This window comes from Globicephala melas, chromosome 20, assembly GCF_963455315.2.
Source record: "Globicephala melas chromosome 20, mGloMel1.2, whole genome shotgun sequence".
In the NCBI taxonomy this organism is placed as follows: Eukaryota; Metazoa; Chordata; class Mammalia; order Artiodactyla; family Delphinidae; genus Globicephala; species Globicephala melas.
The window spans coordinates 33602552-33629887 of record NC_083333.1 but is presented as its reverse complement, the minus strand read 5'-3'; the positions used below and the strand labels follow the sequence as shown (position 1 = coordinate 33629887).

General features: G+C 50.0%; 1 protein-coding gene across 2 annotated transcripts; it reads right to left on the bottom strand.

The window, feature by feature from the left end:
- Positions 1 to 289: 289 nt before the first annotated feature.
- Positions 290 to 27048, bottom strand: FN3KRP (fructosamine 3 kinase related protein). 2 transcript variants are annotated; one of them, XM_060290499.2, is made up of 6 exons: positions 26832 to 27048; positions 3937 to 4088; positions 3481 to 3572; positions 2435 to 2517; positions 1646 to 1768; positions 290 to 1423 (listed from the first exon to the last, which is right to left on the bottom strand). In XM_060290499.2, the coding sequence occupies exons 2-6, from the start codon at positions 4077 to 4079 to the stop codon at positions 1085 to 1087; spliced, it is 780 nt and encodes a 259-aa protein (XP_060146482.1). In that variant the 5' UTR covers positions 4080 to 4088; positions 26832 to 27048; the 3' UTR covers positions 290 to 1084. The 2 variants fall into 2 exon arrangements, with proteins under 2 accessions (XP_060146482.1, XP_030699333.1); XM_030843473.3 differs by lacking the exon at positions 26832 to 27048 and adding an exon at positions 8006 to 8187.
- Positions 27049 to 27336: the final 288 nt, after the last annotated feature.

Genomic DNA, 27336 nt, shown 5'->3' with positions numbered 1-27336 from the left:
AGTTATCTTCAACCTCCCTTTACTGTCAACCAAATCTCACAGGGTGAGAAGAACAGCAGTTAAACTGGACCTGAGGTCGTGTGTAGCAACAAGTCCTCAGGCCACACCTGCATCTGTCCTTATCTGGAAGCTCTGAGCTATTCTCTTACTGATCAAAGCCAAGAAAAAGTGTTAAGAAACAACAGTTGTACCTATTTATTTTCAGAATATATTACAAAGGCTTCCTGGCAAACAGCTCCGATAAATATTGAATTATGATTTAAACAAGGGAAATAAACACTCTCAGGCATCACTGAAACCACTGAAAGTTTATTCAAATCTTTACATAAAGGGACTTGTTAGCATCAATGCCATTCGTGAACATTTCTCACCACTGCAAGACTGAAGGAGGGAAACCACTGGTTTAGTGCTGGTTTCTACGACGCAAATGAACGACAACTCACAAGCTTTAGAAATCGGCAGTTGACGGACTGCTAACAGCAGTTCCCTGGCTCCTAAATCGACCAGGGACACTGAGGCGAGCAGTTTGGTCACTCCCAGAATGCGTCCAGACCTGCTCCGCCTGCGGCAGGTCCAGGGGCGGCACAGAAAGGAAGGAGAATGTGCTGGGTTTAGGACTGATCATCAGGAGGCGCTCCTAGACGACGCCTTCACGTCTAGACCCAAGTCTGACCCACCAAGAAGCATTACCCCGGACAGTAGGCCTCCCCTCTCCTCTCCTGGAGAGGAGACGGGGAGCCGGTGGGAAGGTGCCCTTGGTGGCAGCACCTGGCACTCTGGCTACCTCCCTTCTTTACCTTCGGGGCAGCTGCGGGTTGGACGCAGCCCGCCCTCCATTGGTCCCTTGGTTCACATCCAATTTCTAGTGCAGTTTTATCCAGCTATGAAGTCTCACTTTAGGGTGATAAAACCTTTATTCTGAGATGTCACGTACTTTACAAGGCTTGGAAAGTTGGTTTGAAGCTACTCCAGGGTGTGAAGAAATGGGAAGAATCCCTGAAGAAGAGGCTGAGGAGGAACCAGAGGCTGGCCACAGGCGTCAGGTTAGGATCTGGTAACCCGAACTCAGGCCTCCCTCCCTCTCTCATTTGATGAGATTCCTCATGATGCTGAGGGAGGACCCTCTGTACCCTGATCCAAAGTGATTCCAGTGGTTCAAGTAGTGGAAGAGCTGATACAGCTTAAGGCGCTTCTCGAAGTCTGGGGCCTTGGGGACTTTGCTGTGGTAGGCGGAGTAAAAGGAGCCACTGAAGCCCCCAAACATGCCGGCTATCGCCAGCTCATACTCCGAGTGGCCATAGAAGGAAGCTGGGTCAAAAATGATGGGCCCAGAGGAATCCTCCGCCACGTTTCCTCCCCAGAGGTCTCCGTGGAGCAGGGCTGGGACGATGTCCAGATCATGGAACAGGTCAGGGATCTTTAACTGCAGGGGAAATGAAGCCTTAGCAAAGTGACCGATGCACACAGGAGGGACACAGAGGCTTTTCTGAGTGTGGCTCCCAGTGCCCAAGCAGGGCCTGATCAGTGCACAGGTGCACAGACATGCCCACCTCCCATCCAGCCCCAGGTGGCTGCACCAGCTGCAGCGCCTTCCCATTAGGCCTGCAGGGCATGATGGGCACAGGCTGGGAGGGGCGACACTCACCTGCAGAGCAGCCCAGAGCTCACGGGCCTCCCTGTCCCCAGACCCCTGTTCCAGCAGGTCCATCTGAGGCTGAATGCGCTGCCGGGCATAGAATGTGACCCAGTCCCTCTGCCAGTCGTTCACCTGTGTGGTTGACAGCAGAGCTCAGAGGAAAGCGCCAGAGCAAAGGCGGAGCAGGCTGGTCCCCAGAGGCGCCACTGCAGGGACCAGTGTAAAGGGGTGGAGCTGACCAGGCAGCCTGGGGGTCTGGAGGACGTGCTGGGACCGGCAGGTTCCCGGACAACCTCCCACAGCCTCCCACACATCTCAAGATCTGAACAGTGTGGACTGTGCCCCGTGGGATACTCAGTGCTCCCCTCCCAAGCAGCTACCTGCCTATCCTCGGAGGGCAAGGCCGCCATCTTACCCACTCAGCCCGAGTATGGCTCCCCAGGCTGAAATCCCCAGGGCAGCCAACCACAAAATCATAAAACTCAAAGTTACAATCCCTTTTCATTAAGCTACCTTAGAGAGTTTCCTACTTAAAATAAAACGCGGTTTAACTTCCTAATTTTCACCCACCTTGAAATCCAGCATCCTAACTTGCTGGTCCTTCTCTGCTCCTCTGAGCTTACCTAGCATGTGAGGTGGATACTCCTTATATACATTGCTTAAAATTAGCAAAGAAAAAAAAGGAGCAAAGACCTTTTACCAAATTTCACCAAAAAACAGAGAGGGTGTGCTTTCCGCAGCTGTTTCTGAACGGCTGCCCTGACTGGGAAATGCAGGCAAAATGGTGGTGTCACTCACCTGGGGGAGGTACCCGCAGCACGTCACCACGTCAAAGCCAAACTGGTCCACAAAGGGCCGCTCCACTTGCCCACCTCCTTTCCCTTGCAAGCAAAATGAAACGAGAGAGATGAGAGTCCCCTCGCTCCCTCGGGGCCAGCTCTGGGAGCTCAGAGAAGCTCTGAGGCCTCAGCGTGCCTTTCTCCACCTCGTGTCCTCATCCAAACAAGGGCCCTGGGCTCCGGGACTCAGGAACAGAGCCTGTCTCATCAGAGTCAACAATCCAGAATACCCACTCCTTCCCAGGATAGGCACCAGAGGATGCTCAGAGGAGTGACTATACTGTCTCCAAAAAAGGAGGGAAAATCCACCCCATAACCCATCAGGAAAGGACAGCTTTCAGTGGCCAGTTTAGCATTTGCCACTTATGAAAGATAAACTGCTGTACTTGTAAATGATCTCATCCTCTGCAGCTCCCTAAACTCAAAGCAAATCCAGAAGAACTGAACTACATGTAAGTGGAAGGGATGAGGCCGTCTGTCTGTCTAACACAGTAGGTTCTTGGTCGTCTGTTCCTGGTGTGTCTGCTACTCTGCCTAGCAGAGTAACCATATGGGCTACACATGGATTATCAAACGTCAAAGGATGAAAATCCTGGAAGACACCCTCAGTGCTACCACCACAGTAAGCCCTAAAAAGGTCAGACGTGAGGGCTATCGTCCTGAGTCTCACATGTGATTGTTCCTAGAAGAAAAGGCACGGTATGGTAAGCCAGAGAAACTTTGACAGGCTTTCTTCTGGGGAGTGAGAGGTCAAAGGAACCGTAATATGATAGGATTTTGAGTTCAGGGAATATTTCCTGTCTTTCAAATGCATTTTCGAGACAATACACTAATTGTATTCACTGTGTTCACTGCATCCCAAACATGCAGCCTTGGGGTTTACATTCCTTTCCTGTGGCAGCAACACAGGTCTGACTGTACACAGTGGCAGCACAACTCCACCCACACACCCATACTGGCCAGATGTCTTCCTCTGGGGTGGGTCCCTCGGGCCCACAGCCATACCCACTGTGCCAGCCTCCTTCTGGAGAGTCTCTCCAAGCCTCTTGTTATCTAGGTGTAGATCTGCCAGCTGGGTTCCAAGCTTTGCAGCATGACTGTAAAAACAAAAGACAGCCACTAAACTCATGGTACAAATGGGGACCCACCTCCATTTGAAAGGTCTCAGGCCACACAAAGTAGGTGAGACAGTAAGGGTACGAGTCTGTTCTGGTGAAGCAAGTGGAAGATGGAGGGCCTCATCTGAGTCTGCAGCCAAGTCATTTGTCAGCATCTCACCCTGAAATTCCTCTCCTGTTTGCTTTTGGCCCACAGAGTACATGCTGCTCATTCTGCAGAACCCAGGATGTGCCGGGTCACGGGTTCCTTCTATCACATCCCGCAAAATTATACCCCCAAATGCAAGCTTCCCACTCAGAGAAAGAACAAAGGCACCCAGAGGTGAAGGTGAAGCAAACGAACCTGCTCAGATACCGCATGTCCAAATGCTCCATCACCAGCATGCTGCCACCTCCAGGGGCATCGAGGACCTTGATGGGTTTGGGCACCTTCACTGTGCCTGTCTTTAGGATGGCAGTTAAACTTGCCATCTCACCTTCAAACATCCTTTTGGCCTGTCAGAGAAACAACCGGGGAGGGAAGAAGGAGGAAGAGCAAGGCTCTGTGTAGACATGTTTTCTCCAGCACCACAACCAAGGCTGACTGCAGACTCAATAGAACAGACAGCTTTTCCACTTTTCAGTAGAGCAGATTACATGTTCTGAAGCTGCACAGGAATTAGAGGGATTGTACTTTCTAGTCTTGTATATGTTTATGCTGTCATTGATCCCAGTCTCTCCAAAGAGAGGAACGTATGCCTGGTGCAGAGCTGGACTGTGTAACCAGTACCTCAACCACAGTCCTGTCCCAGGGGGCCTTCAGGCACAGGCGGCCCCCATCTCCGTGTGCCAGGAAGCTGGCATCACTTCTCACCCGAATGGACCACCAAGTCCTATGGCATCTCCTACCCGGCACTGGAAACCACCTCATCTCCACCACCTTTCCCATTTCCAGTCCAAAAGTCCTTGTTCCTGCTTTTGGAAGGCAAATCCCACCCTGGAACATACCCCCAGCTGTCACCCCACTTCCCTCATGACAGCCCCACAGGGCCTGGCCCTGCCCACATCCCCCCCTCATCTGGGCCCCGACCCGGGCTCCACCTCCACACTGACAGGCGGGCACACACACTCCTTGCGCTCCTGGATTACAGCCTTCTCTAAGTTCCCCAGAGATCCCTGGCCTCCTCCAGCCTGGAGACTTCCACACGCCATGTCACCTCTGCTTGGAACACCCCTCCCCCTTCTTTTGCCAAGTCAGCCCCTTCCCCGTCATGCTTCAGATTTCAACTTAATACCAGTTTTGATTTCTCAGAGAAATCTTCCCTAACTTACCAGGCTAAGTAATTCCTCCCCTTTAAAGTATCTTTTTTTTTAAAGTAAAATTTCTACAGACGTATATGAAGAAAACTGCACAGCTCAGAAGCATCCACCTCTAATTCTCCCAAAGTCAGCACATCCACGTGACGGCCACCCGGCATTCCTCTCCTCCCAGCCACTGCCACCCCACCCGCACATTTGTCTGTCTGCTTTGTCATCTCCATAGAGGCAGATGGCCAGGCCTCTTCATTCCACACTGCATTTGTTACGCTGGTGCATCAACAGTCAGAGCTTATTCTCTCTGCTGTGTAGAGCTTGCTGTGCAAATGTTCTAAAACGTGTTTGTCCAGTCTACTGATGAAGGACACTGCTTCCAGTTTGGGGTCACTACGAACAGTGTTGCCATGGACATTCTTCTACTTCTACTTCTCATAGTTACTAACTCTGTGACCTTGGTTTCCTCATCTGTAAAATGGGGTTAATAACAGTACCAATTTCATAGGCTTGCTGCCGTAATTAACTGAGTTAGCAGCTAACAGTTACACAGGCCATTCTAAACACTTTACAAACATTATTATTATACTACTTTGGAGAGCTAAAGTTCCTGAGGAGGAAAACAAGAACTGTGTCTTAAGGAGAATTTTCAGAGCATTCTCTGAAGACGAAGGAACACTGCTGGGCCCTGGCTATACTTTGTACTACAGCACTGGTTGTGCAGCGTAAAGGAAAGGATAAATTTCTTTTCTTTTTTTTTTTTTTTTTTTTTGCGGTACACGGGCCTCTCACTGTTGTGGCCTCTCCCATTGCGGAGCACAGGCTCCTGACGCGCAGGCTCAGCGGCCATGGCTCACGGGCCCAGCCGCTCCGCGGCATGTGGGATCTTCCCGGACCGGGGCATCAACCCATGTCCCCTGCATCAGCAGGCGGACTCTCAACCACTGCACCACCAGCAAAGCCCCGGAAAGGATAGATTTTTTTTTTTTTTTGGTCACGCCACACTGCATGTGGAACTTCCCTACCCAGAGATTGAACCCATGCCCCCTGCATTGGAAGTGCGGAGTCTTAAATAATGGACCACCAGGGAGGTCCAAATTTTTTTAACTAAAAAAAAAATGTAGGGAGAGGTGAAGAAGGATCTATGAACACAGCTAGAGGCAAGGCTCCCTCACAGAAATGTCCACTACCATGTGGTCCTAAGTGTCTAACCCTAAGAACACTGCTCCTCCAGAATGGGACAAGGGCAAAGTAAGCATTAGCTGGGGTGCAGGGCTACAAAAGATCCAGAACTTAAGGAAGAAGCATGAGAGAAAGCCAACTACTCAAGCATGCAAAGGACAGATAAGCATAATCAAGAGAAAAAACTTAGACCAGGTCATTCCAGCAGAGAGTGAGAAGGAAAACAAAAAAGCAGCTATGTAGTCTTCTCTTAGAAGTCTGGAAGAAGACATTTTCACCTCCTAAAGGGCAAAGCATAAAGACAGTCCTTTTTTCCAATCAATCAGCAAATGTTTCCGCTATGGGCAGTACATCTGCATAACTCACACAGTATATTCCCAAGCAAACTAGAAAGAGACATGTTTGAAACTATCTACCAAAGGATTAGAAGGAACTTATGTGAAGATTAGCAAAAAGAAAATGGACTCTGATGACAATAAAAAGCAAGAACCAGAAGAAATAGCAGTAGCAGAACAATGTTTAAAAAGCACTACTGAGAGATTCCATTTTAATCATCAGAAAGTATTTGCTTCCCTGTAATCTACACCAAGTTCTGAATTATTACAAACACTAATGAAAGTGGAAATACAGCTGTGAAAAGGATGGAGCCACATAAGAGAAAAAGAACCCAGAGAAGGCCTGTGGTGGAAAGTAAGGAAGGACACCTCCACTACATTAGTACTGACTGGGGGAAACCAATGTAAAAGAGCAACTTCAAAAACCATTAGTTGTCAAATTCCTATAAAAGGGATGTACAGGATGACACGCAGCCAACCTCTGTAGAACAGAGTCGAAGGCTGGTCTTGAGAGAACAGCATCGTTTCAGAAAGAGATCATCCCACACCACTGAAGATGGGATTCTGCAATATGATTTCCAAAGAGAGGATAAAAGTGCTGAGGGTGTGTAACACGTAGGACTTAGTACTGGGGTCAGCACCTTCAGCCCTATCTGAAACAAGGCATTGTCCAGTCCTGCTCCTTGCCTACTGGAGCCATCCAGGGCCTCCCAGCTAACACTACAAGCATGACCCACCCAAAGTGCACAAACAAGTGACATCAACGCCCCGGGGTAAGTCAACTTCAGCAGGGAGGCTCACCTATTTTAGACAGGAACCCTTGAGAAAACGTTCAGATACAAACAGAATGGAGAGACAGCCGAAAGGAGCTGAACGTTTGTGTTCCCCGAAAATTCAGAGGTTGAAACCTAACCCCCAAGGCGACGGTGTTAGGAGGCGGGGTCTTGGGAAGTGACCAAGCCAAAGGAGTGGAACCCTCATGAGGGGATTAGAGCTCCTATAAGAGACCCCAGAGAGCTCTCCTCCCCCTTCTGCCACGTAAGGACACAGTCAGAAGTGGCCTCCACACCAGGGAAGGAAGCCTCACCACCATCTTGGACGTCCGGCCTCCAGACCCAAAAATATACATGTTCGTGTTTAAAGCCGCCCAGTGTTTACAGCCGCCCAGCAGACGAAGGCTACATTACTTTCAGTATTCAGAAAGGGTTTTGATCTCTGCAAGTTCAAATAAACCCCAGGACAAGGGACTTCTACTACCTGTCCTTGTTCAAAACTCGCCAAACAATGAATTTTCTCAAGGCAGCGGCCACCTGGGCCGCGTGAAAGCCACCCACAGCATCCACGCGGCGGTGGGGCACACGCCGGACGGGCCTGGACCCGCGCCGACCTCCCTGAGGTTCGAGAGGCCGCAGGGCTGAACCGCGGAGCCCCCAAAACGCCAGGCCAGCCTGACAAAAAGAAGGGTCACCGAGCGCCTCCGCGGCCCTTAGACCCGGGCTCGGACGGCCCCGCCCGCGGACCCGGACCGGCTCCCGACGCCGAACCCGGACACGGACCCGGGACCACAGTCCCCCGCCCACTTCCCCCGCCCGCGGCAGCCCTGACCTCCGCCTTGGGGTTCACTTTCACAAACACTCGTCCTCTGTCCGTGTCGTAGCTCCGGCCCTGGCTAATGCACCCACCCCCCGAGTGACCCGTGGCCTTGACGGAGCCGCAGCCCAACTCCCGTTTCAGCAGCTCCTCCATGTCGCCCGCGCCCGGGCCGCGTACCCGCCTCAGACCGCACGCAGACGCCGCGACGCCGTGAGGACGCGTGGGGATTGGGTGAGGGGCGGGAGGGCGGGACCTGGCCGTGGGAGCGCGGGAGGGATTGGGGGAGGGAAAAGAAGGGGCGGGACCTGGCCGCGGGAGCGCGCGGGGATGGGGGAGGGGAGGGTCGACGGGAGGTGGGGGCGGGGCCGCCTTGTACTCCCAACCACCCCGAGACCCTGGTGGTTCTCCTCGCTACGGGATCGCCCTGGCCTTTCCCCGGACCTTACCTGTGACCTGCCGTTAACCTTGTGTGGCCCGTCCTGGCCTGGGGCACACCCCCTGTTCCAGCCCCCTCGTCCACTGAGAGTTATGTTTTATTGGGGGCATTACTGAGGACTTAAGCTGGTGAGATAGCCTCTCAGATGGCTCTGAGGGACTGTTTAGAAGAGGAAAGGGAAGAGCAAGAATGTAAAGGAGTTTTTTTCAAAAACAAACAAAAAAAACAGATAGTCAAACATCAAAAGATTACTGCTAATTAAAAAAACCCAGACATCTCAAGTAAATGAATTTAGTACTTTTCCGTTTATGAGAAGATGCGACAGTCTGAGCTTAGTGAAATCGTTCCTTTGATACGCACCCTAACTATCTAGGGCCAGTGTCGTGTGTTCTCCATTCTGAATTCCTCAGGGTGCACAGTCGGGGATGGCTGCAGTGGCTGAGGGCTTGATGGCCTCAACGTCTTTTGTTTACTAATATGGCAGGCAGCATTCTTTGTCCACGGCTCCCCGCGTTAGTCAGCATTCTCCAGAGAAATCGAACCAACAGAGTGTGTGTATAGAGAGAGAGATTTATTTTAAGGAAATGGCTGTGAAAACTAATAAAGGGAAACCTGTTTTAAATGGAGTGGGAAGGCCAAAAGGGAGAGCTCTCACCCTGTCCACTCAGACACAGCCTGAAGGTAAAGACGTGTCACCAAGTGCCTCTGCCCTGTGGCCGCTCAGGGTCAATAACAGGAAAAACTGTTGATTACAGATCCCAAAAGGAAGAATCATCAAGGGGAAAGAATCCTCAATTACAGGCCTCAACAAGAAAGGTGTTCTTTGTATCTCCCACAAGAAATCAATTACCCAAGCTACTCAGCCAATGAAAACCAGTCATCACTTTCAACTCTCACTTTCCTCCAATGGACTTTAGTTCAAAACAACCCCTCCAGGGACTTCCCTGGTGGTCCAGTAGTTAAGACTCCATGCTCCCCCAATGCAGGGGGCCAGGGATTGATCCCTGGTGGGGGAACTGAGAACCCGCGCACTGCAGCTAGAGAAGCCCGTGCACCGCAACAAAGACCCAGCACAGCCAAAATAGATAAATTTTTTAAAAAAAGAAAACCCAAAACTGCTCCTCCAGCTTCTTCCTTCTAACGTTCTTTTCCTTTCTTTGTTGGATTTGTCTGTGGCTTTTGCGGTAGCCAGCTTGTCCTGAATTGCAATTCTTTGCTGTTCCTGAGTAAACCCATTTTGCTGGTAAAACTACAGGGTGTTTTATTTTTTAGGTTAACAGGGCTCACACAATCGTGAAGGGGCAAGACCAAAATCTGCAGGGTAGGCCAGAAGCAGGAAGCCCAGGGCAGAGTTCTGTTGGCAGAATTCCCTCTCCCTCAGGGGAGGTCAGTGTTTGTTCTCTGCAGGCCTTCAGCTGAATGGATGAGGTCCACCCACCAGTCCACTGATTTAAATGTTAATCTCATCTAGAAAACACCCTCACAGAAACATCCAGAATAATGTTTGATGCCAAATATCTGGGCACCATGCCCCAGCCAAACTGACACATAAAATTGACCATCACATTCCCCATTGTTTCTCGATGCGTACTTAGCATGATGCACAATGCCAGTCATGTCACGGACATTCACTAAGAATGTGCTAAAACAATGAAAGAATGAATAATTGAAGCTTTGAAGGTTGAAGATTTAAGGAATAAGAGCAGATAGTTTGCGGATAGTTTGGACCAACCTTCCTGCTGAAAATAACTAGAAATGCTGATTAAAACAGTTTAAATACATCTAAAAAGCATTGGAGAGCTGACAACATAGCAAGGAACATTAGCCCCAAATCTCTCCTCACGCACACACCGGGGAAAGGTGGCTGCCTGCAAACCATCAGGAGAGCTCTACTCTGAACCAATGCTGCTGGCACCCTGACCTCCAGCCTCTAGATCTATAAGAAAATAGATTTCTGTTGTTTAAGCACCCAGTCTGTGGAATTTTGTTTTGGCAGCCCAAGTGGACCAATACACCAAGCATACTAGGGAGCAAGGTGCCATATGGTCAACACAACAGACAGTGGATAAACTCAGGTGCTGGCATTTTCAGGCCCACTTAATGCCATATAACTGTGCCTACTATGACCAAGGAAATAAGAGCCAAGCTTGAAAATATCTACAGGGAAGAAGAAACTAACAAAAGTGACTAAGCAGATTCTATAAAGAACCTGAGGGAATAAAATTTATGTTTCAAGACAGGACAAGAAAAAAAAATTTTTTTTATGTGGACCATTTTTAAATTCTTTATTGAATTTGTTACAATATTGCTTCTTTTTTTTTTTTTTTTACTTTTTTAAAAAATTTACTTATTTTTGGCTGTGTCAGGTCTTAGTTGAGGCACGTGGGATCTTTCCTTGCGGCGCCAGCCTCTCTCTAGTTGTGGCACGCAGGCTCCAGAGCGCGTGGGCTCAGTACTTGCTGCGCGCGGGCTTAGTTGCCCTGTGGCATGTGGGATCTTAGTTCCCCGACGAGGGATCAAACCCGCGTCCCCTGCATTGGAAGGCGGATGGACGACCGGGGAAGTCCCTGCTTCTGTTTTCTACGTTTTGGTTTTTTGGCCACGAAGCATGTGGGATCTTAGCTCCCTTACAAGAGAGCAAACCCACACCCTCTGCATTGGAAGGTGAAGTCTTAACCACTGGATCTCCAGGGAAGTCCCAGGACAAGAAAATTTAAGCATAACATACTTCCTGCCCATACTGGGCCCTCTGTAATGTGCATCTGCATTACACATTAACCAGACCTCCTCAAAGGTGGGAATGCCTGCTTGACTGTAAATATCAATTCTTTTCTACTTCTGACGCCAGCAATGTAACTCCTTAGAAGATTAATTTTTCCTTCCTAATTCTGTAAGGGATCATAGTGACCTACTGCTTGCCTGTACATGCAGATCTGGACTATATATCTTTGGTAATGTTTATGTAAAATTTCAGTGTGTCATTTTTTTTTTTTTTTTTTAGTGTGTCATTTTGATGTACGATCCTTTGTCTCAAAAATGTATCTGACTGTGCATTCAACTTCTAACAGGTGGAACAGTCCTCAGAGATTTCTTAAAGACTCTCTCCCAGATTATAATCCTCAGGTTGGCTCGATTAGAATTCTCTATTTCCTCTTTAGATCGGTTATTGATTAATTTTTTTGTTGACAAACCAAAAAGAGCTTTTAGAAATTAAAAATATAATATTTAAAATTTTAAAGCCTAGGGACTACCCTTGTGGTCCAGTAGCTAAGACTCCATGCTTCCAATGCAGGGGGCCCGGGTTTGATCCCTGGTCAGGGAGCTAGAACCTGCATGCTGCAACTAAGAGTTCGCATGCTGCAACTAAAGACCCTGAATGCCACAGCTGAAGATCCTGCATGCAGCAACGAAGATCCCTCATGCAGTAACTAAGACACAGCACAGCCAAATAAATAAATAAATATTTTAAAAATAATAAAATAAAAATTTAAAGCCTAATGAACAGGTTCAACAGATTAGACACAGGAAAGAATTAGTTAACTGGAGGATGTCAGAGAATTGATGCAAAATGTGGTACAAACAGACTAAAGGGAAATTACAGGTGAGACTAAGAAACATGGAGAATAGTGAGTTCTAGTAGACATTTCACTGGAGTTCCAGAAAAGGGGAAGGGCAGAGGCCACAATTAAAGAGAAAATGGCTGAGAATTTTCTAGCACTGATGAAATACACCAACCCTCAGATCCAAGCTGGATAAATTAAAGGAAGTTCACATCTGGACTAATTACAATGAAATTGCAGAATACCAAAGAAACAGGAAATTTCTTAAAAAGTCAGATTACTTTGAAAAGGTTGATATCTGGGGCCTTCCCTGATGGTGCAGTGGTTAAGAATTCGCCTGCCAATGCAGGGGACACGGGTTCGAGCCCTGGTCTGGGAAGATCCCACATGCTGCAGAGCAACTAAGCCCGTGCGCCACAACTACTGAGCCTGCACTCTGGAGCCCTCGAGCCACAACTACTGAGCCCACGTGCTACAACTACTGAAGCCCGCACGCCTGGAGCCCGCGCTCCTCAACAAAGACAAGCCACTGCAATGCGAATCCCACGCACCGCAATGAAGAGTAGCCCCTGCTCGCCGCAACTAGAGAAAGCCCATGCACAGCAATGAAGACCCAACGCAGCCAAAAATAAATAAATAAATTTAAAAAATAATAATAATGGGAACTATATTCAATATCTTATAATGACCTATAATGGAAAATAATCTGAAAAAGAATATATATATATATATATATCACTGAATAACTTTGCTGTACACCAGAAACTAACACAATATTGTAAATCAACTATACTTCAAAAAAAATTATCTTTGTACTTTAAAGGGGTAAATTGTTCTAATATCTTTTTGTTGCTCCAGAGAAGGGTAAAAGTAATGATTATTTTCAGTCTTTGATAAATTAAACATGCATATTGTAATTTCTAGGGTATTCACTAAAAAAAGAGATTTCTTAACTTTCCTATTAGTAGAAGAAAAAATCAACTAATTCCATAGAGCGCTGGTGTCTCTTCTTCATATAAGGACTCCAGTCCTATTGGATCAGGTCCCCATCCTATGACCTCATTTAACCTTAATTGACTAGCTAAAGGCTCTATCTCCAAATACAGTCACATTTTGGATTAGGGCTTCAACATATAGATGGGGGAGTAGTGGAGGGCACATAATTCAATCCATACCACCAAGGTCTTTCACAAAAGTCAGGATGGTGGTTGGAACAGATATTGTTGGTACCCCACCCATGTGCCTTCAACATTCACTGATCCCCAGCCGGCCAGCCCAGGGATTCCAGAGTCCCAGTTCTCTGGGACTCTGGGAGAGTTTTCTCTGCCCCTGATGCTGGCCCAGTGCAGCATCCCCAGGAGCACCTGTCTCTGAGGCTGCCCAGCTGCTGAAGTTCCCCAGAGGGATGCACTCCAGTCACCCAAACACCCTTTTCTGACCTCCTACCTCATTTCCCTATCCCCACAAAAGCTTTCCAGTGTCACCCTCATGTAAGCTGCTTGCACTTGTACCTTGTCTGCTTCTGAGGGAGCCCAGCCCCGAGACAGCGGTTGCTGTCACACAGGAGGGAGGGTGTTGTATCAGGGAGGAAAGTGCACGGTTTCTGGAGCACTGGCCATGCTGTATTTCTTGACCTGGGGGGTGATTTACAACTCAAGTGTTCACTTTATAATTATTTATTAAGTGGTACACATGTGTTTTCTTGCAATTTTCCATATGTATATTGTATTTCACAATTTTAAAAAGCAAAAATGAGCAGATGAAAATCTACAAATGGTAGCAGATGAGCTAATTAACACTTCAGAGGACAGTGAGGAGAATTTTTTAATTTTCTAAAGGTCATGGGGCACCTGAATCACAACATCTGTCTAAGGTGGCATGGTAACATGCAGGGTGAAGGCCTGTTATACCCTATCTTTATCTGTGGTCTCAGCCACTTTAACTTCATGCCATGAACAGGAAAGTTTTCATCAAAACTATGCCACCACTAGTTAAGGTTTTGCTGAGAAATTACTTTCAAGAGTGAATTTTATCAAGCCAATTTAAGTTCTGACCTCATTGAAATGGTTTATAGATTATTTTTTCAATTTTCATTTGAATGAAATTATTTTCATCACATCAGTTTAACTGCAGTCCATTTTTTTTGTACACATAATGTTTTGCTGACTATGCACCTACTGCTATGAATGCTCTCCTGGAGCCCTTATTTCTACAAGTCTAATTTTCCTGAATCAAATATAAAGATCTAAATTTCATCATGTACTTTTTAAGCCAACGTTATTTTAAAAATCTGTGTTGATATTTGAAACAGAAATATTACTTATTAGATAAAAGGCTAATTGTTCATATGTGTTTGTTCATCCATGAGAAAATGTCCCACATTGCTCTGTGGTGGAAGATGGGTTCATGGCCTTGCTAACTCAACCCTTCCATACATTTCCAGATACTCTCACCTTTGAGTCAAACATTCTGCTTTGTGGCATCCTGCCCTTGCAATCTCTTGGTGTTCCTTTCCTCCGGCTTCTTCCTCTTCTGCAAATGGCTTTCTCTCCCTGTGTCCTGAGGTCATCCTCCTGAGGAGGGCTCCAACCCCCCTCTCTCAGACCCTGTCTGCTCCTCTGTCTGTGGCCTGCCTTGTGCGTGTGTACATGGGCACATGTGTACCCCAACCCAATTGTCCACTCTCTATGGCAAGCCCCAGGCTCACTCCTCACAGCGCAGCCACTGCCGTGGAGCCTGGGGCACTGGGTTTGGGGTGGCAGAAGTGGCTGGCGTGGCGGGGGTGACTACTGGCAGCATATTTGCACCTCACCTCTCCCTGTGACGCACGTGATGCGCTACTGACACAGAATGAGTTGGGTGAGCTGCTGCAACGTGGAAAGTTAAAACCGTGTTGGACCATAGTGTGTGGGAGTGTGAAGGGTGCCCAGTGGAGGCTCCATCAACACTCCACAGGGACTCAGCCGATGATGTTACTGGGCATTTGCTGTGTACCAGCCACCTCCCCCAAACACTTGTGAAGTGCGAGGCTCGAGGAAGTCTCACAAGCAGGGAATGGGACTTCCCTGATGGTCCAGTGGTTAGGACTACATGCTTTCACTGCCGACGGCCTGGGTTCAATCCCTGGTGGGGGAACTAAGATCCTGCAAGCCGTGGGCCACGGCCAAAAAAAAAAAAAAGGAAGAAGAAGAAGAAGCAGGGAGGACTTCCCTGGTGGCGCAGTGGTTGAGAGTCCGCCTGCCGATGCAGGGGACACGGGTTCATGCCCCGGTCTCGGAAGATCCCGCATGCCGCGGTGCGGCTGGGCCCGTGAGCCATGGCCACTGAGCCTGCACATCCGGAGCCTGTGCTCCGCAATGGGAAAGGCCACAACAATGAGATCCCACGTACTGCAAAAAAAAAAAAAGCAGGGAAACTAAAGCCCAGGAGAGTGATTGCTCGCCCAAGGTCGCACAGCTGGAAAATGAGTCAGGATTCCACCTCAGGAATCTTCAACACGCTCCCACCTCAAAGTCTGCAAAACCACTCCCCAGGTGGGTCTCCTAATCAGACACTACTGGGGGCCAGACACCAGTAACCCTTCTGCCCCACCCACTTCCCAAGAGGGTGGTCAGTTTTCAGGGGGGCCTCGGAGGTCTGCATTAGCAGGAGCCCTCCCTGTCCTCCGGGTTGCACGTGTCCTTCGGGGTCCTGCCACCCACCTCAAGGCGCTTGAGGCCTCTGCCCACGGCGGGGCCCTCTCCTCCGAGGGCCTCCTGCTTTGCCGCTCTCAGCATAGTCCTAACTGCAAGAGCAGAGTGGGTGAGAGTGCCCACGACTGACTCCTTCCCAGCCGGGAAATGAGTGTCCCTGCTCTCCCACCCACGCAGCCCCTCCTTCACTCCCCCACTCTGGTGTCCAGCTCCCTTCCTTCAGCCCCCGTGTTCCCTTGCCTGTCTCCAGACAGAGGCCTCCATCAGGTACCCGCAGAGACCCTTACTCTGGGACTCAGCCACAGACCTCCCCGGGTAGAGGGTGGAGGCTCTTTTCTAGGGAGTGTGGACAGATGGGAGCTTCCCCTTCTTCCGAGGCCGGGCTTACTTGCCACGGGAGAGCCAGGATTGCTCCAGTTGGTGTAACTCCGGAATTATTGTGAAGGAGAACCTGGCTTACATTTCAAGAGCTTCCACCTTGGCCCCCAATATATTTCTTATCCAAAGCCTCTCTCCTTGACAACAGAGGAGGGTTCCAGGTCCTCCAAACACCAAGTTTGAGTGTAGGAGCTGTGGGCAGCTCTGGGCCAGAGAGCCAGGACTGGGAGGGGGCAGAGGGGAGCCCCAAGTGTCCCCTCCATGCCTCCACCGGGTGGGCCTGATGTGAACGGTCCTGAGAATGATGACGATGGGCTATTGTCTTGTAGGAGCCGAGAGGGGCAGTGCAGAAGCAGGAGCCTGGCCCGGAGGCGGCCAGAGAGGGACACAAGCCTCTGGAGGCCCAAGCACACCTGGGCCTGGAGGTATGGCAGCGGGCGGAGGGGCGGGGCCGCTCTGGGACGGGGCGGGGCGGAAGCCTAGGCAAAGCAGTGGGTGCACGGGGTATGACCAGGGAGTGGGCGGGGGCAGGTCAGTGGGCGGGGCTTCGAACATTTGCGTGGGCGGAGCGAAGCTCTGACTCAAAACCTACATTAAATGGATTTTGTCTCTGTGGCTCTGGAACTTTCTGGGGGCATCCGTGAGGTTACAGCTTTACCTAAAATAGGGTTTCTTTCTACAGCGTAAGAACAACTGGCACCTTGGCTGTGAATTCTTGGTGAGTCATCATCAAATATATACCCAGTGTGAATCTGTGCTCAGCTGTTAGTTTCTATTAACTTCTTGACAGCAGGGGAGAGAAGTAAGAGTTAACTGGTGTGTGCAAGTGCCTGGCTTTGGGGAAAATACGGTCAGTCCCTTTTTAGTTCCTCAGTCTATTTTTATTTGCGCATCAGAGAAAGAAACTTGAGAAATACTTTTCCATAGTCAATGGCATAAAATGGCTTAAAAAGATTCCTTGCATATCACCCGGCAACGGCAGACATTCCTTCTCTCCTCCATCTTCCATAGTAGGGGACACCCCACAATGGTCTTCTGGGCCAGAGGCCACTGCACAATGCCACACGGATGCAGCACAAACTTCATAATGAGCTCTGTGCTTCAGAAATGATACCAGTGTCTGGCAGTTCCTCAAGCACTCATGATACTTACTATATGACCCAGCAATTCCACTACTACCTGTGTACCCAAAAGAAATGAAAACACACGTCCACACAGAAACTTGTACAAAAATGTTCACAGCAGCATTATTTACAACAGCCAGAAGGTGGAAAAGCCTAAATGTCCATCAGCTGAGGAATGGATGAACAATATGTGGCCCATCGGTACAATGGAATACTATTCAGTCTTAAAGAGGCAGGAAATTCTGACACATGCTACAACATGGATGAACATTGAAGACGCCCTAGGTGAAATAATTTAGTCACAAAAAGATAAATACTGTATGATTCCATATGTGATCCCTACAGTAGTCAAATTCATAGAGGCAGAAAGTAGATTGGTGGGTGCCAGGGGCTGGGGGGAGCAGAATGGGAAGATGTTGCTTAATGAGGACAGAGTTTCTGTTTTGTTTTTTTTTTTAATATATCTTACAAGTATGTGTTGTATTTCTTTTTTAAATTAATTTATTTACTTTTTGGCTGCGTTGGGTCTTTGTTGCTGTGTGCGGGCTTTCTCTAGTTGTGGCAAACAGGGGCTACTTTTCGTTGTGATGTGCGGGCTTCTCTGCGGTGGCTTCTCTTGTTGCAGAGCATGGGCTTCTAGGCGCACGGGCTTCAGTAGCTGCGGTTCGTGGGCTCTAGAGCGCAGGCTCAGTAGTTGTGGCGCGTGGGCTTAGTTGCTCCACAGCATGCGGGATCTTCCTGGACCAGGGCTCGAACCCATGTCCCCTGTATTGGCAGGTGGATTCTTAACCACTGCACCACCAGGGAAGTCCGAGAGTCTCTGTTTTACAAGATGACAAAATTCTGGAGATGGATGGTGATGATGGCTGCATAACAATGTGAATGTGCTTAATGCCACTGAACTGTACACTTAAAAATGGATAAAATGGTAAATTGCATGTTATGTATATTTTAGCACACTTTAAAAAGGAAAACAAAACAAAACCAGGTCTAGGCTGCCACACTGACCAGCTCCAGCAATGGAAGCCACAGGCAGGACCTCTGGCCATGAAGGTCTCCCTGAGCCCTTGTTTCCTTGGTGTCAGCAGGAATGACACCCCCACTTCTCAAAGTGGGCCAATCACAGACACCCTGAGACTCCCTCACTGTCCACCGGCCACAGGCCTGGACACTCTGGATCCTCGCTTCCAAGTCCTGATGACCTCCCAACCTGTGGCGCCTCCTCTCTGCCCCATGCAGAGCCATGGGCAGACCTTCCTCCTCTCTCTCCCGGAGTCACTGCTCAGCATCAGGGAATGCACAGCACAGTCCCACCACAAAGGCAATCTGAACCCAAGGGTCAAGAGTGCCTAGGTTCAGACACCCTGCTCTAGACCCCAAGACCATTTGAGGGCCCTGGAAAAGGCCAGCTGAGGTACAGCAGGCACACACCTCCCAGTCTAGGCTGTCTGGTAGGCAGAGCTCCCCACTCTGAAACTCGTTCCTGCTCTGGGTGGGCCCAGGGCCCCTCACCACAATGGGACCTGTTGTGGACTGAATGTTTGTGTTCCCCCAAATCCATATGTTGAAGCCCTAACGCCCCCCCCCCCCACTGTGAAGGTATTTGGAGGTTAGTTAAGGTATTTGGAGATATTTGGGGTCTTTGGGAGGTAACTAGGGTTAGATAAGGTCATGAGTTTGGGGTCTCTTGATGGGATTAGTGCCCTTCCAAGACAGACACCTGAGAGTTTGCTACTCTGTCCATTGTACGAGGACACAGCCAGAGGCAGCTGTCTACAAGCCAGGAAGAGGGTTCTCACCAGGAACCAAGTCAGCCGGCATCTTTATTATAGACTTCTAGTTCCTTAATGGCAAGAAATAAATTTCTGTCGTTTAAGCTCCCCAGCCTGTGGTGTTTTGTCATGGCAGCTCCAGCTGGTGAAGACATACACTTCGGCACACAAGTGGTCCTGTTGGGGGTCTCATGGTCCTATGTGTTTGTGCACTTGCACAAGTCATATACATTTACCCACAACTGGCTGAGAGCACCACGGCTTTCCACTCTGACGACTATCTTGTCACCTGCTCCTTGTGCCGGGGAAGTGCCCGTGGGGTGTTTGGGGGATCTGCCCTTGGGCGGGAGTTGGGTTTCCTGGAAGATGTTTACGTGGATCTCAGTCACTTCTGAGGTTGAGGGAGTCACCACCAGCCCTGGACTGGCTTGGAAACATGCCCACAACCCATGTTAAATCTGCCAGGGCAAAGTGAGTATGCAGGGCCAGGCTGGCCTCTGATAGGATGTGCTGGGGGCTTAGCTCTGGAAGTGTGGAGGGGAAACAAGTCTGTGAGGGCTGTAACTGAGGGGGTGCAGCTTGGGATAACTTGGCTTTCTTAGACTGCTGGACAATGGGAAGCCCTCTTCGGTAAGGAACACTTGCTGACCAGCATCTGGTTACCAACACCGTGTGTTTCTCATGGGAACCATGTGCCTTGGGCCTCATCAGAATGCCTGGGTGTATGGGGCGCATCTGTAGTAGTCCTACAGACAAGTGTTCACACATCCCAACCCATTGGGCCTCCTCTGGGGACCTGACAGCCTACGTTTGGACAGAGTCTGGTGGTTTCAGGGAAAAAAAGGCATGACAAAAATCTTTCTTCTTCCTGGAGAAAACATCATGAGACCCGCACACAAAGAGACAATTGCAGGTTATGCAGACAAAAAGTTAAAATAAACTAGGCAGACACAGTTGTTGCCCTGTGCGTGTGGGTGGCAGCATCCAGGACCCTCTGCCTGGGGACGGCAGTGGGGAGTGCTGGGGTGGGCAAACCCAATGTCCTCCATACCCCCCCCCAGGTCCCCAGTGGAACTGAGCCCAAGTGTCTCAATAGTCATGAAATGCAAGTAGCTGCAGATGTCGCCAACGTACAGCACAGAGGTGGGTGTGAACCCCAAAGGACATGGCTGCTGTCAGTGTTCTGACCTCACCCAAGTCCCCTGTCCCTGTAGGCTTGAGCTCTGCCCCACCCCATCATCCTCTAATGGGGGCTGACCACAGAGTGGCTGATAAAATAAAAACAGCCCATATACATCACAGTTCTCCTCAAACCAAGTGAATACTGCTGTATATTGGTACTTTTTTAAAAAAATTATTTATTTGTTTATTTAGTTATTTTATTTTTGCCTGCATTGGGTCTTCGTTTCTGCATGCAGGCTTTCTCTAGTTGCAGCAAGCAGGGGCTACTCTTCCTTGCAGTGCGTGGGCTTCTCATTGCAGTGGCTTCTCTTGTTGCAGAGCACGAGCTCTAGGCTCTCAGGCTTCAGTAGTTGTGCCACGTGGGCTCAATAGTTGTGGCCCACGGGCTCTAGAGCACAGGGTCAGTAGTTGTGGTGCACGGGCTTAGTTGCTCCGTGGCATGTGGGATCTTCCCAGACCAGGGCTCAAACCAATGTCCCCTGCATTGGCAGGCAGATTCTTAACCACTGTGCCACCAGGGAAGTCCCTATATTGGTACTTTTTATCCAACTGGGAAGGAAAATGAGATGATATGGAAGAGAAAGTAGGCATTTGCACAAAGGAGTTTAAAGAGAGGGAAGATTTTTTTCTTTTTTTTTTTTTTGACCATGCCATTCGGCTTGCGGGATCTTAGTTCCCGGACCAGGGATGGATCCCGTGCCCTCTGCAGTGACTGCGGGGAGTCCTAACAACTGGACTGCCAGGGAATTCCCAAGATCTTTAAAAATGTTTAACTTTTCTTGCAAATATTTCATAGTCTTGAGTACCGTAAAAAGGCAAGTTTACTTGTAAAACCAGACGTATCCTATTGAATACTTCTTTTGGTTTTGTTTTGCTTAATTTTTTTGATAATTTGTTTTGGGTTTTTTTTTTTTTTGCGGTACGCGGGCCTCTCACTGTTGTGGCCTCTCCCGTTGAGGAGCACAGGCTCCAGACGCGCAGGCTCAGCGGCCATGGCTCACGGAACCAGCCGCTCCGCGGCATGCGGGATCCTCCCAGACCGGGGCACGATCCCGTGTCCCCTGCATCGGCAGGCGGACTCTCAACCACTGCGCCACCAGGGAAGCCCCTCGGTTTTTTTTTTTTAACGTTTATTTTCATTTATTTGGCTGTGCCGGTCTTAGTTGCAGCACGCAGGATGTTTGTTGCTGTGTGTGGGATCTTTGTTGCGGCATGCGGGAGCTAGTTCCCTGACCAGGGATTGAACCCTGGCCCCCTGCATTGGGAGTGCGGAGTCTTAACCACTGCACCATGAGGGAAGTCCCCTATTGAATACTTCTAAAGTTTAGGGTCTGCTGAGTTTTTGAAACAATCTTTCTGGCTCTGACATTTCTAAATATATTTTCCTAAATCCCTCTGTGTGTCATGTGGAGATTTTAATGCAAAAATTGGAGATGACTCGTTGAAACGTCAGGAAGCACAAATGTGTGTGAGCATTCACTTAAAAGCACAAGGTTGAGGGTAAAGTTTCACACAAATGAAGCTGTTTGTTTTCTTCCTCTGGCATTCTGGACAAATAGATTTTCTCTGAAAAATGTTTTTCAGCCTTTTGGGTTGAGTAGGGTTATTTTCTGTAAGTCAAGAGGGGAAGAAGTGGTGGGTTTGGCACAGGATGAGAATGTTCTTTTTCAATAAACAGCATACTTTTTTTTCCTTCTGCAGAGCACCTGGCTGGCCCGCCTCTTGGAGGAGCTGGGCTACAGTGCATCCCATGTTGCTCCCTGCTGCTCCCTGGTGCCCAGTGGGAGGCTGGGTCTTCTCACCGCAGCCAAGGGTGCATGGTAATCCCCAGCTCCTGTTCATTTGGACTCTGTGCTCAGAGTAAAACAGGGGAGATGGGGGGGCGGGGGGCCGGCTGCAGGTCCCTCCTGCATTCACTGCCTTGGGTCCCAGTCGGCCTCTCTGGCCTCTGCTCTGGATCTCAGGATTGTGATGACCCAGGGCGGTCAGGATGAAGGGACCGCTTCTTTCAGGTGTCTAACGGACATGAGACCAACTACACCCTTTCTGCAGCCAACGCACACACTCCCGTCCTCAGCAGCCCGGCCTGGCTGGGGAGGCTTCTCACTGAGACACCACATGCAAGCAAGAGCTGGGCAAAGGGGTGTGGGTCCTCTTCTGAGAGAGCCCACCACCTGCCTTAAGTCCAAGTCCTCATGCAGCCCCAGTGTTTGTGAGATGCAGAGCGGCCCCCTCTGCATGGAGGGGACACAAGGCTCTACCCTGACATGCAGTCTAGGGCAGGGTGACAAGCGCCACGGGTGGGACTCTGGGACAGGGTGAGAGCGTCCAGGGACCCAGGCTTGGGGCAACTGGCTTCCAAAAGGTCCCACTGTCACGCTCTCAATGGCTGGGGAGACATGGAAGATGCTGTTTCCAACTCACTGAGCACTTCGGGCCTCACTCTGTGTCAGGAACCTGCCTTCTCCCCTAGGTATAATCACATTTTCAAATCCTTAGAAACATTATTCTCACATAAATGGGAGGTGAACACGTGACAAGGTTTCATTTAGCTCATTAATGAGGGATCTGGAAAGGCAAAAGCTGGCTTGAAAAGTGTCAACTTTAATAATAGCCAGTTATTTTACCAGCAAAAGCCAGTTTATTTGGGAATAGGCAGAGGAATTGCAAGTCGGAAAAGGGAGGCTACCGTGTACCAGAGGCAAATCCAGAGCACGAGGAAGGGAACTCGCTTTTATAGGGGAAGGGGAGTGGAGCGGGAAGGGGGCTGTGATAACCAGAGTCCATTGGAGGAGCTGGGAGTCCAAAGTATGAAGGTTTCCCATTGGTTGGTCTGTGAAGGCCTCTGATTGGCTGGGCTGTCTGGGCGGAGAGATTTCTTCCTCTTGCTGGATAGTAAGTAGAGGCAGCTGTGCTTCCTGTTAGGAGTCATGGGCTCGCGTACCAGGCGTGAGAGCTCCCCCACAGGCCTTCCCAGACTCCAGCTGTGGCTGAGGTTTCCACAGTTAATTCCACAAAAGCATTTAAAACCCCACCTTATGCAGTCAGTGGGAGAAGGAATGCCAAAACAGGACCAATCAGTTAGATACCAAGCTGGTTAATGCCCTATAGGACGGTGAAAACTTAGCTGCTAGGCAGGAAAACAAGACTGCAAGTGAACCTCTCACCTTTCTGTTATGCCAAGGCAGTGTGGATAGGGAGTCAAAGTTCATTTCCAGGAGAACCGGTGACTCTCGAGTAGTTCTCTGGAAAAAGCTTGGCCTTTTCCCCGTCCTGTGGATAGTTGGCACTGCTTGAGGAGATGACGGGTGTGCAATGGATCGTTTTAATTAAACAGGATATCCAGGAGCAGCCCCAATGCAGGTCAGGAGGGCTTCCTGGGGGGCGGTGTCACCGTGGGCGCTGAGCTACTGGGAAGGCGCAAGTGCGCGTGAAGCAGAGGGTTGAAGTGGCATCACGTATTCCGGAAATGCTTTATTTGGTGTCCCCAGCAAAGCGTCAGAGATGAGCCGAGCACGGAGCTGAGCCTGCAGGCAGCCGCCTGAGCACGGTGGCGGGGCAGGCCAGGGAGTGCAGCTCTTCAAGGAGGGACGAGGTCAGCTGTGTGGGTGGTACCGTCACCTGCTCAGTGGAACTGCAGTTGGGGTGGAGGTGTGAGGGGGTCAGGTGAGGGCCAGGTCAAGGTCAGGTCAGGGTTGGGTGAAGTTCAGGGGAGGATCAGATGAGGGTAAGGGGCAGATAATGGTCGGGTGGGGGTGAGGTGATGCAAGGAGTCAGAGTGTGAGGGGGTCGCATGGATGGGCAGAGAGGACACCCACTAACCCTGGAAGAATTCTGAAAAAGAAAAATGATGCCCTGCCCCAAAGGAAAACGCTACAACTAGATACTGCGCGTATTACTGAGGCTTATTTTAACTTCCAGCAACAGAACATCCATCTGCAGGTGGCTACGGCCATGAAACTGCTCGTCACATGACAAGAGGAGGGCCATAGCAGGAGGGCCACAGGTGAGACTTCATGATGCCCTCGTGGTCACAAGCTGCGGCTGTCACACCCCTGACAAAAACATACAGAAGTTGAGAAGGGACTTGCTCCCTGGTGCCCCTTTTTTGAAGGCCCCAGCAGACACCCCTCATGTTCCTTTGCTAAAGTCACATGATAGGCCACACCTACACTGGTTAGAGCCAGGAGACAGGCAGGCTCAGATCAGTGATGTTCAAGTGTGGTCCATGGACTCCCTCATGGTCATATGGGGTTAGGGCCCACCATAATGACGTCATCTTGATTATATCTGCAAAGACCCTATTTCCAAATAAGGTCAAATTCACAGGTAACAGGGACAGGACTTCAGTACATCTTTTGGGGATAACCCCCATCATGTAGTATATGGTGAACATGTGTCTCCAGTTTTCCACTACAGTATTACATTCAAGGCTGAGCAGGATAGCTTTTAGCATCAGGATAAACAATGCATGTTATTTAGAAATACAGAAAGAAGCTTGAAGCAGCTAATGAAATTGGGATGGCATGCCATGATGCCATTCTGGCCACTCTACACCACTGGTGGATCTTTGACATCTTGTAGTTACAGGGTTCGTTCTATCTCCACTTGAAAGAGATCAAGTGTTTGATGAAGGGGGCTTTTCCTGATTTTTGAAGAAGGAAGACTATGGCCTCAAAAAACTGTTTTTCTTAAGAGCAGCTGGAGGCCTGGTGCTGTATTAACAAAAACCAACTGTAGGAGTTTTGTGGGGTTCTTTTAATTTAGTTTTATTTTTTATTGACGTATGGTTGATTTACAATGTTGTGCCAATCTCCAACTGTAAGGAGTTTGATTTCAATGAATTCTTTAGGATTTCTGGAGCCTTGACCAGGGTGGTGTGTTGTAGAAAAGCACAAATGACAGTCAAGGATCCAGTAAAGGGCCAGCTGCCCCTCCAGCCTCCTTGAACAACAGCACAATGGCCTCTCCCCGTCCTCCAAAGTGTGTCTATACTGCTTCACCTTCTGATTACATCTTATCCATGGAGAAGCATCTCTTTTTTTGGGAGGCTGCTTTGCGTCTTTGTTGCTGCACGTGGGCTTTAGTTGCGGCGAGCGGGGGCTACTCTTCTTTGCGGTGCAAGGGCTTCTCATTGCGGTGGCTTCTCTTGTTGTGGAGCACAGGTTCTAGAGCGCAGGCTCAGTAGTTGTGGCGCACGGGCTTAGTTGCTCTGCGGCATGTGGGATCTTCCCAGACCAGGGCTCAAACCCCGTCCCCTGCATTAGCAGGCGGATTCTTAACCACTGCACCACCAGGGAAGCCCATGGAGAAGCATCTTTAAATGATCCTGTCTGCCCTTCTGTTTTACTTGAATTGTTCCCAGTCAGTGCCTGGGCTAGCAGGGGCTGTGGGCATTTACTTTGGCCTGACCTTTGGAGCAGCCCCAGGACAAGGGGAGATGTTCAGGGAGCAGATTTCAGCCTGGCCACAGGGAGTAATTTTCCAATGGTCAGAGGTAGATGGGACTGGAAGCCTGGCCTTGAATTGGCAGATGGGCAAGTGGCAGCCATATTCCTCCACTTTCTGCCTGAACTTTTATTGAAATTTGGGGGGCAGAGGTCAGTGTCTCACCATGGAACCATCCCCCAGGAGGCTGGGAGCTCCTGTGGTGGGAACCCTTCTCCTTTTGGCTTGTGAAATAAACACCTCTGGTGGAGACACTCCAGGCACTGTTGGGTGGGCCTTATTTTATCCTAAGGCAGGAATATGGAAATCCATATGCGGATATAATCCTCTTAGGTAGTTACTTTTATTTGGGAGGTCCAGCAGAAGGAGGTATCCTGCTTAACTAGGTAATGGTTAAGTGGCTCTCAGCTGATTGGGACCATGGAGTCAAGAGTTGGAGATGGGAAGAAATTCCTCTGAGCTTTTTGGTTTCGTTTTTGCAAGGGTAGGATTGGGGACAAAATTCCACCTCCTGCATATTTTTCCAGTGTCCACTTTCCATTCTTTTATCTTAGTCTTTTTTTTTTAATAGTGGCTTCACCAGTACATAAACCAACTAATCAAGCAATAAGCAATAGGTGTTGTAAACTAAACTAGCATTCCAAAGTAAACCCGTTTTTAGGTCCAAAGAAGTGCAAATGACAACGATAAAAATCTTAAACAATTGCTTTTGTAATTCTTCTTCCTTTATCTCTCCTCTGCCCCCACCCCCCAAGTGGGGCCTGAAGCAGTTCCCTGCCCACGAGCAGAGGGCTCTCTCCAACGTTGGGTGGAGGGATGGCATGGGAGAGGCTAGGGCCGCGGGCCTCCCAGTCGCTGGACGCCAGTTCTTCAGCGAGCCTCACGATGAAGCCCCCAGGGTGGCGTCTCCGGACAGTGAGCGCCACCACGCCGGCGCGCGCCGCGTGCAGCTGCCTGGATTCCGCGCGTAAACGATCGCGCACCTAGTCAGACACCCAGCGCAGAAGACAGGCCCCTGCCTGGCGCCCACTGCTCCCTAGACCCGGAGAGAAGCCTGGGAGCTGGAGGGTCCCCACCTGGTCCTCTACCCCAGCACCTGCAGACACTTGCACGGACGCACACACAAGCACTTGCAAACGTACACAGGAAGAGGTGCGCAGACGCATGCACACACGTACACAGAGACACGCGGATGCGCACATAGACACACACGAACACGTGCACGCGTTCACACAAGCACACTCACCCATCACTCTGCGTGGTGCCGTGGGAGTACCCGTGGGAGAGACCGCGAGCCTGGGCTCGCCTGGGACACGGGTCCTCGACACCAGGCGACCTGGCCCGGGTCTCCTGCCGCTCGTCTGCGACCGGAACCGGCCCTTGCGACGCCCCCACCCGGACCAACGTAGTCTCCGGGTGAGTGGGCGGCGAGCCCCAGCACCCAGCCAGTCGGCCCACTCGGGAGCGTGAACACCGACCCGCCCCTGATAGCCCCTCCCCTGGCTCCGCCCCACCTCGCCTCCGGACCTCCATTGGCTGTGGCAGTAGCATCGCCGTCCTCTGCCCCGCCCCGGCCCCGCCTTCCATCTACCATTGGCGGCAGAGGCCGTAAGTTCCCGGGAGGGGCGGGTGGGGAAAGGCCTGGAGGCGGAGACGAAAGCGAGATGGACGGGCAGCCAGCCAGTGAGCACGCTCAGCCGCCCTAGCAACTGCGGCCAGCCAATGGCTGGGCAGAGCGGGGCTGCGAGCTG

Excerpts from the sequence above, each read along its gene's own strand:
- FN3KRP (XM_030843473.3), bottom strand. The coding sequence starts at position 8,146 with ATGGAGGAGCTGCTGAAACGGGAGTTGGGCTGCGGCTCCGTCAAGGCC. Across the intron at positions 2,518-3,480 it reads GAAGGAGGCTGGCACAGTGG|GGAAAGGAGGTGGGCAAGTG; the intron begins GTATGGCTGTGG and ends TTTGCTTGCAAG. Across the intron at positions 1,424-1,645 it reads AGCTCTGGGCTGCTCTGCAG|TTAAAGATCCCTGACCTGTT; the intron begins GTGAGTGTCGCC and ends TTTCCCCTGCAG.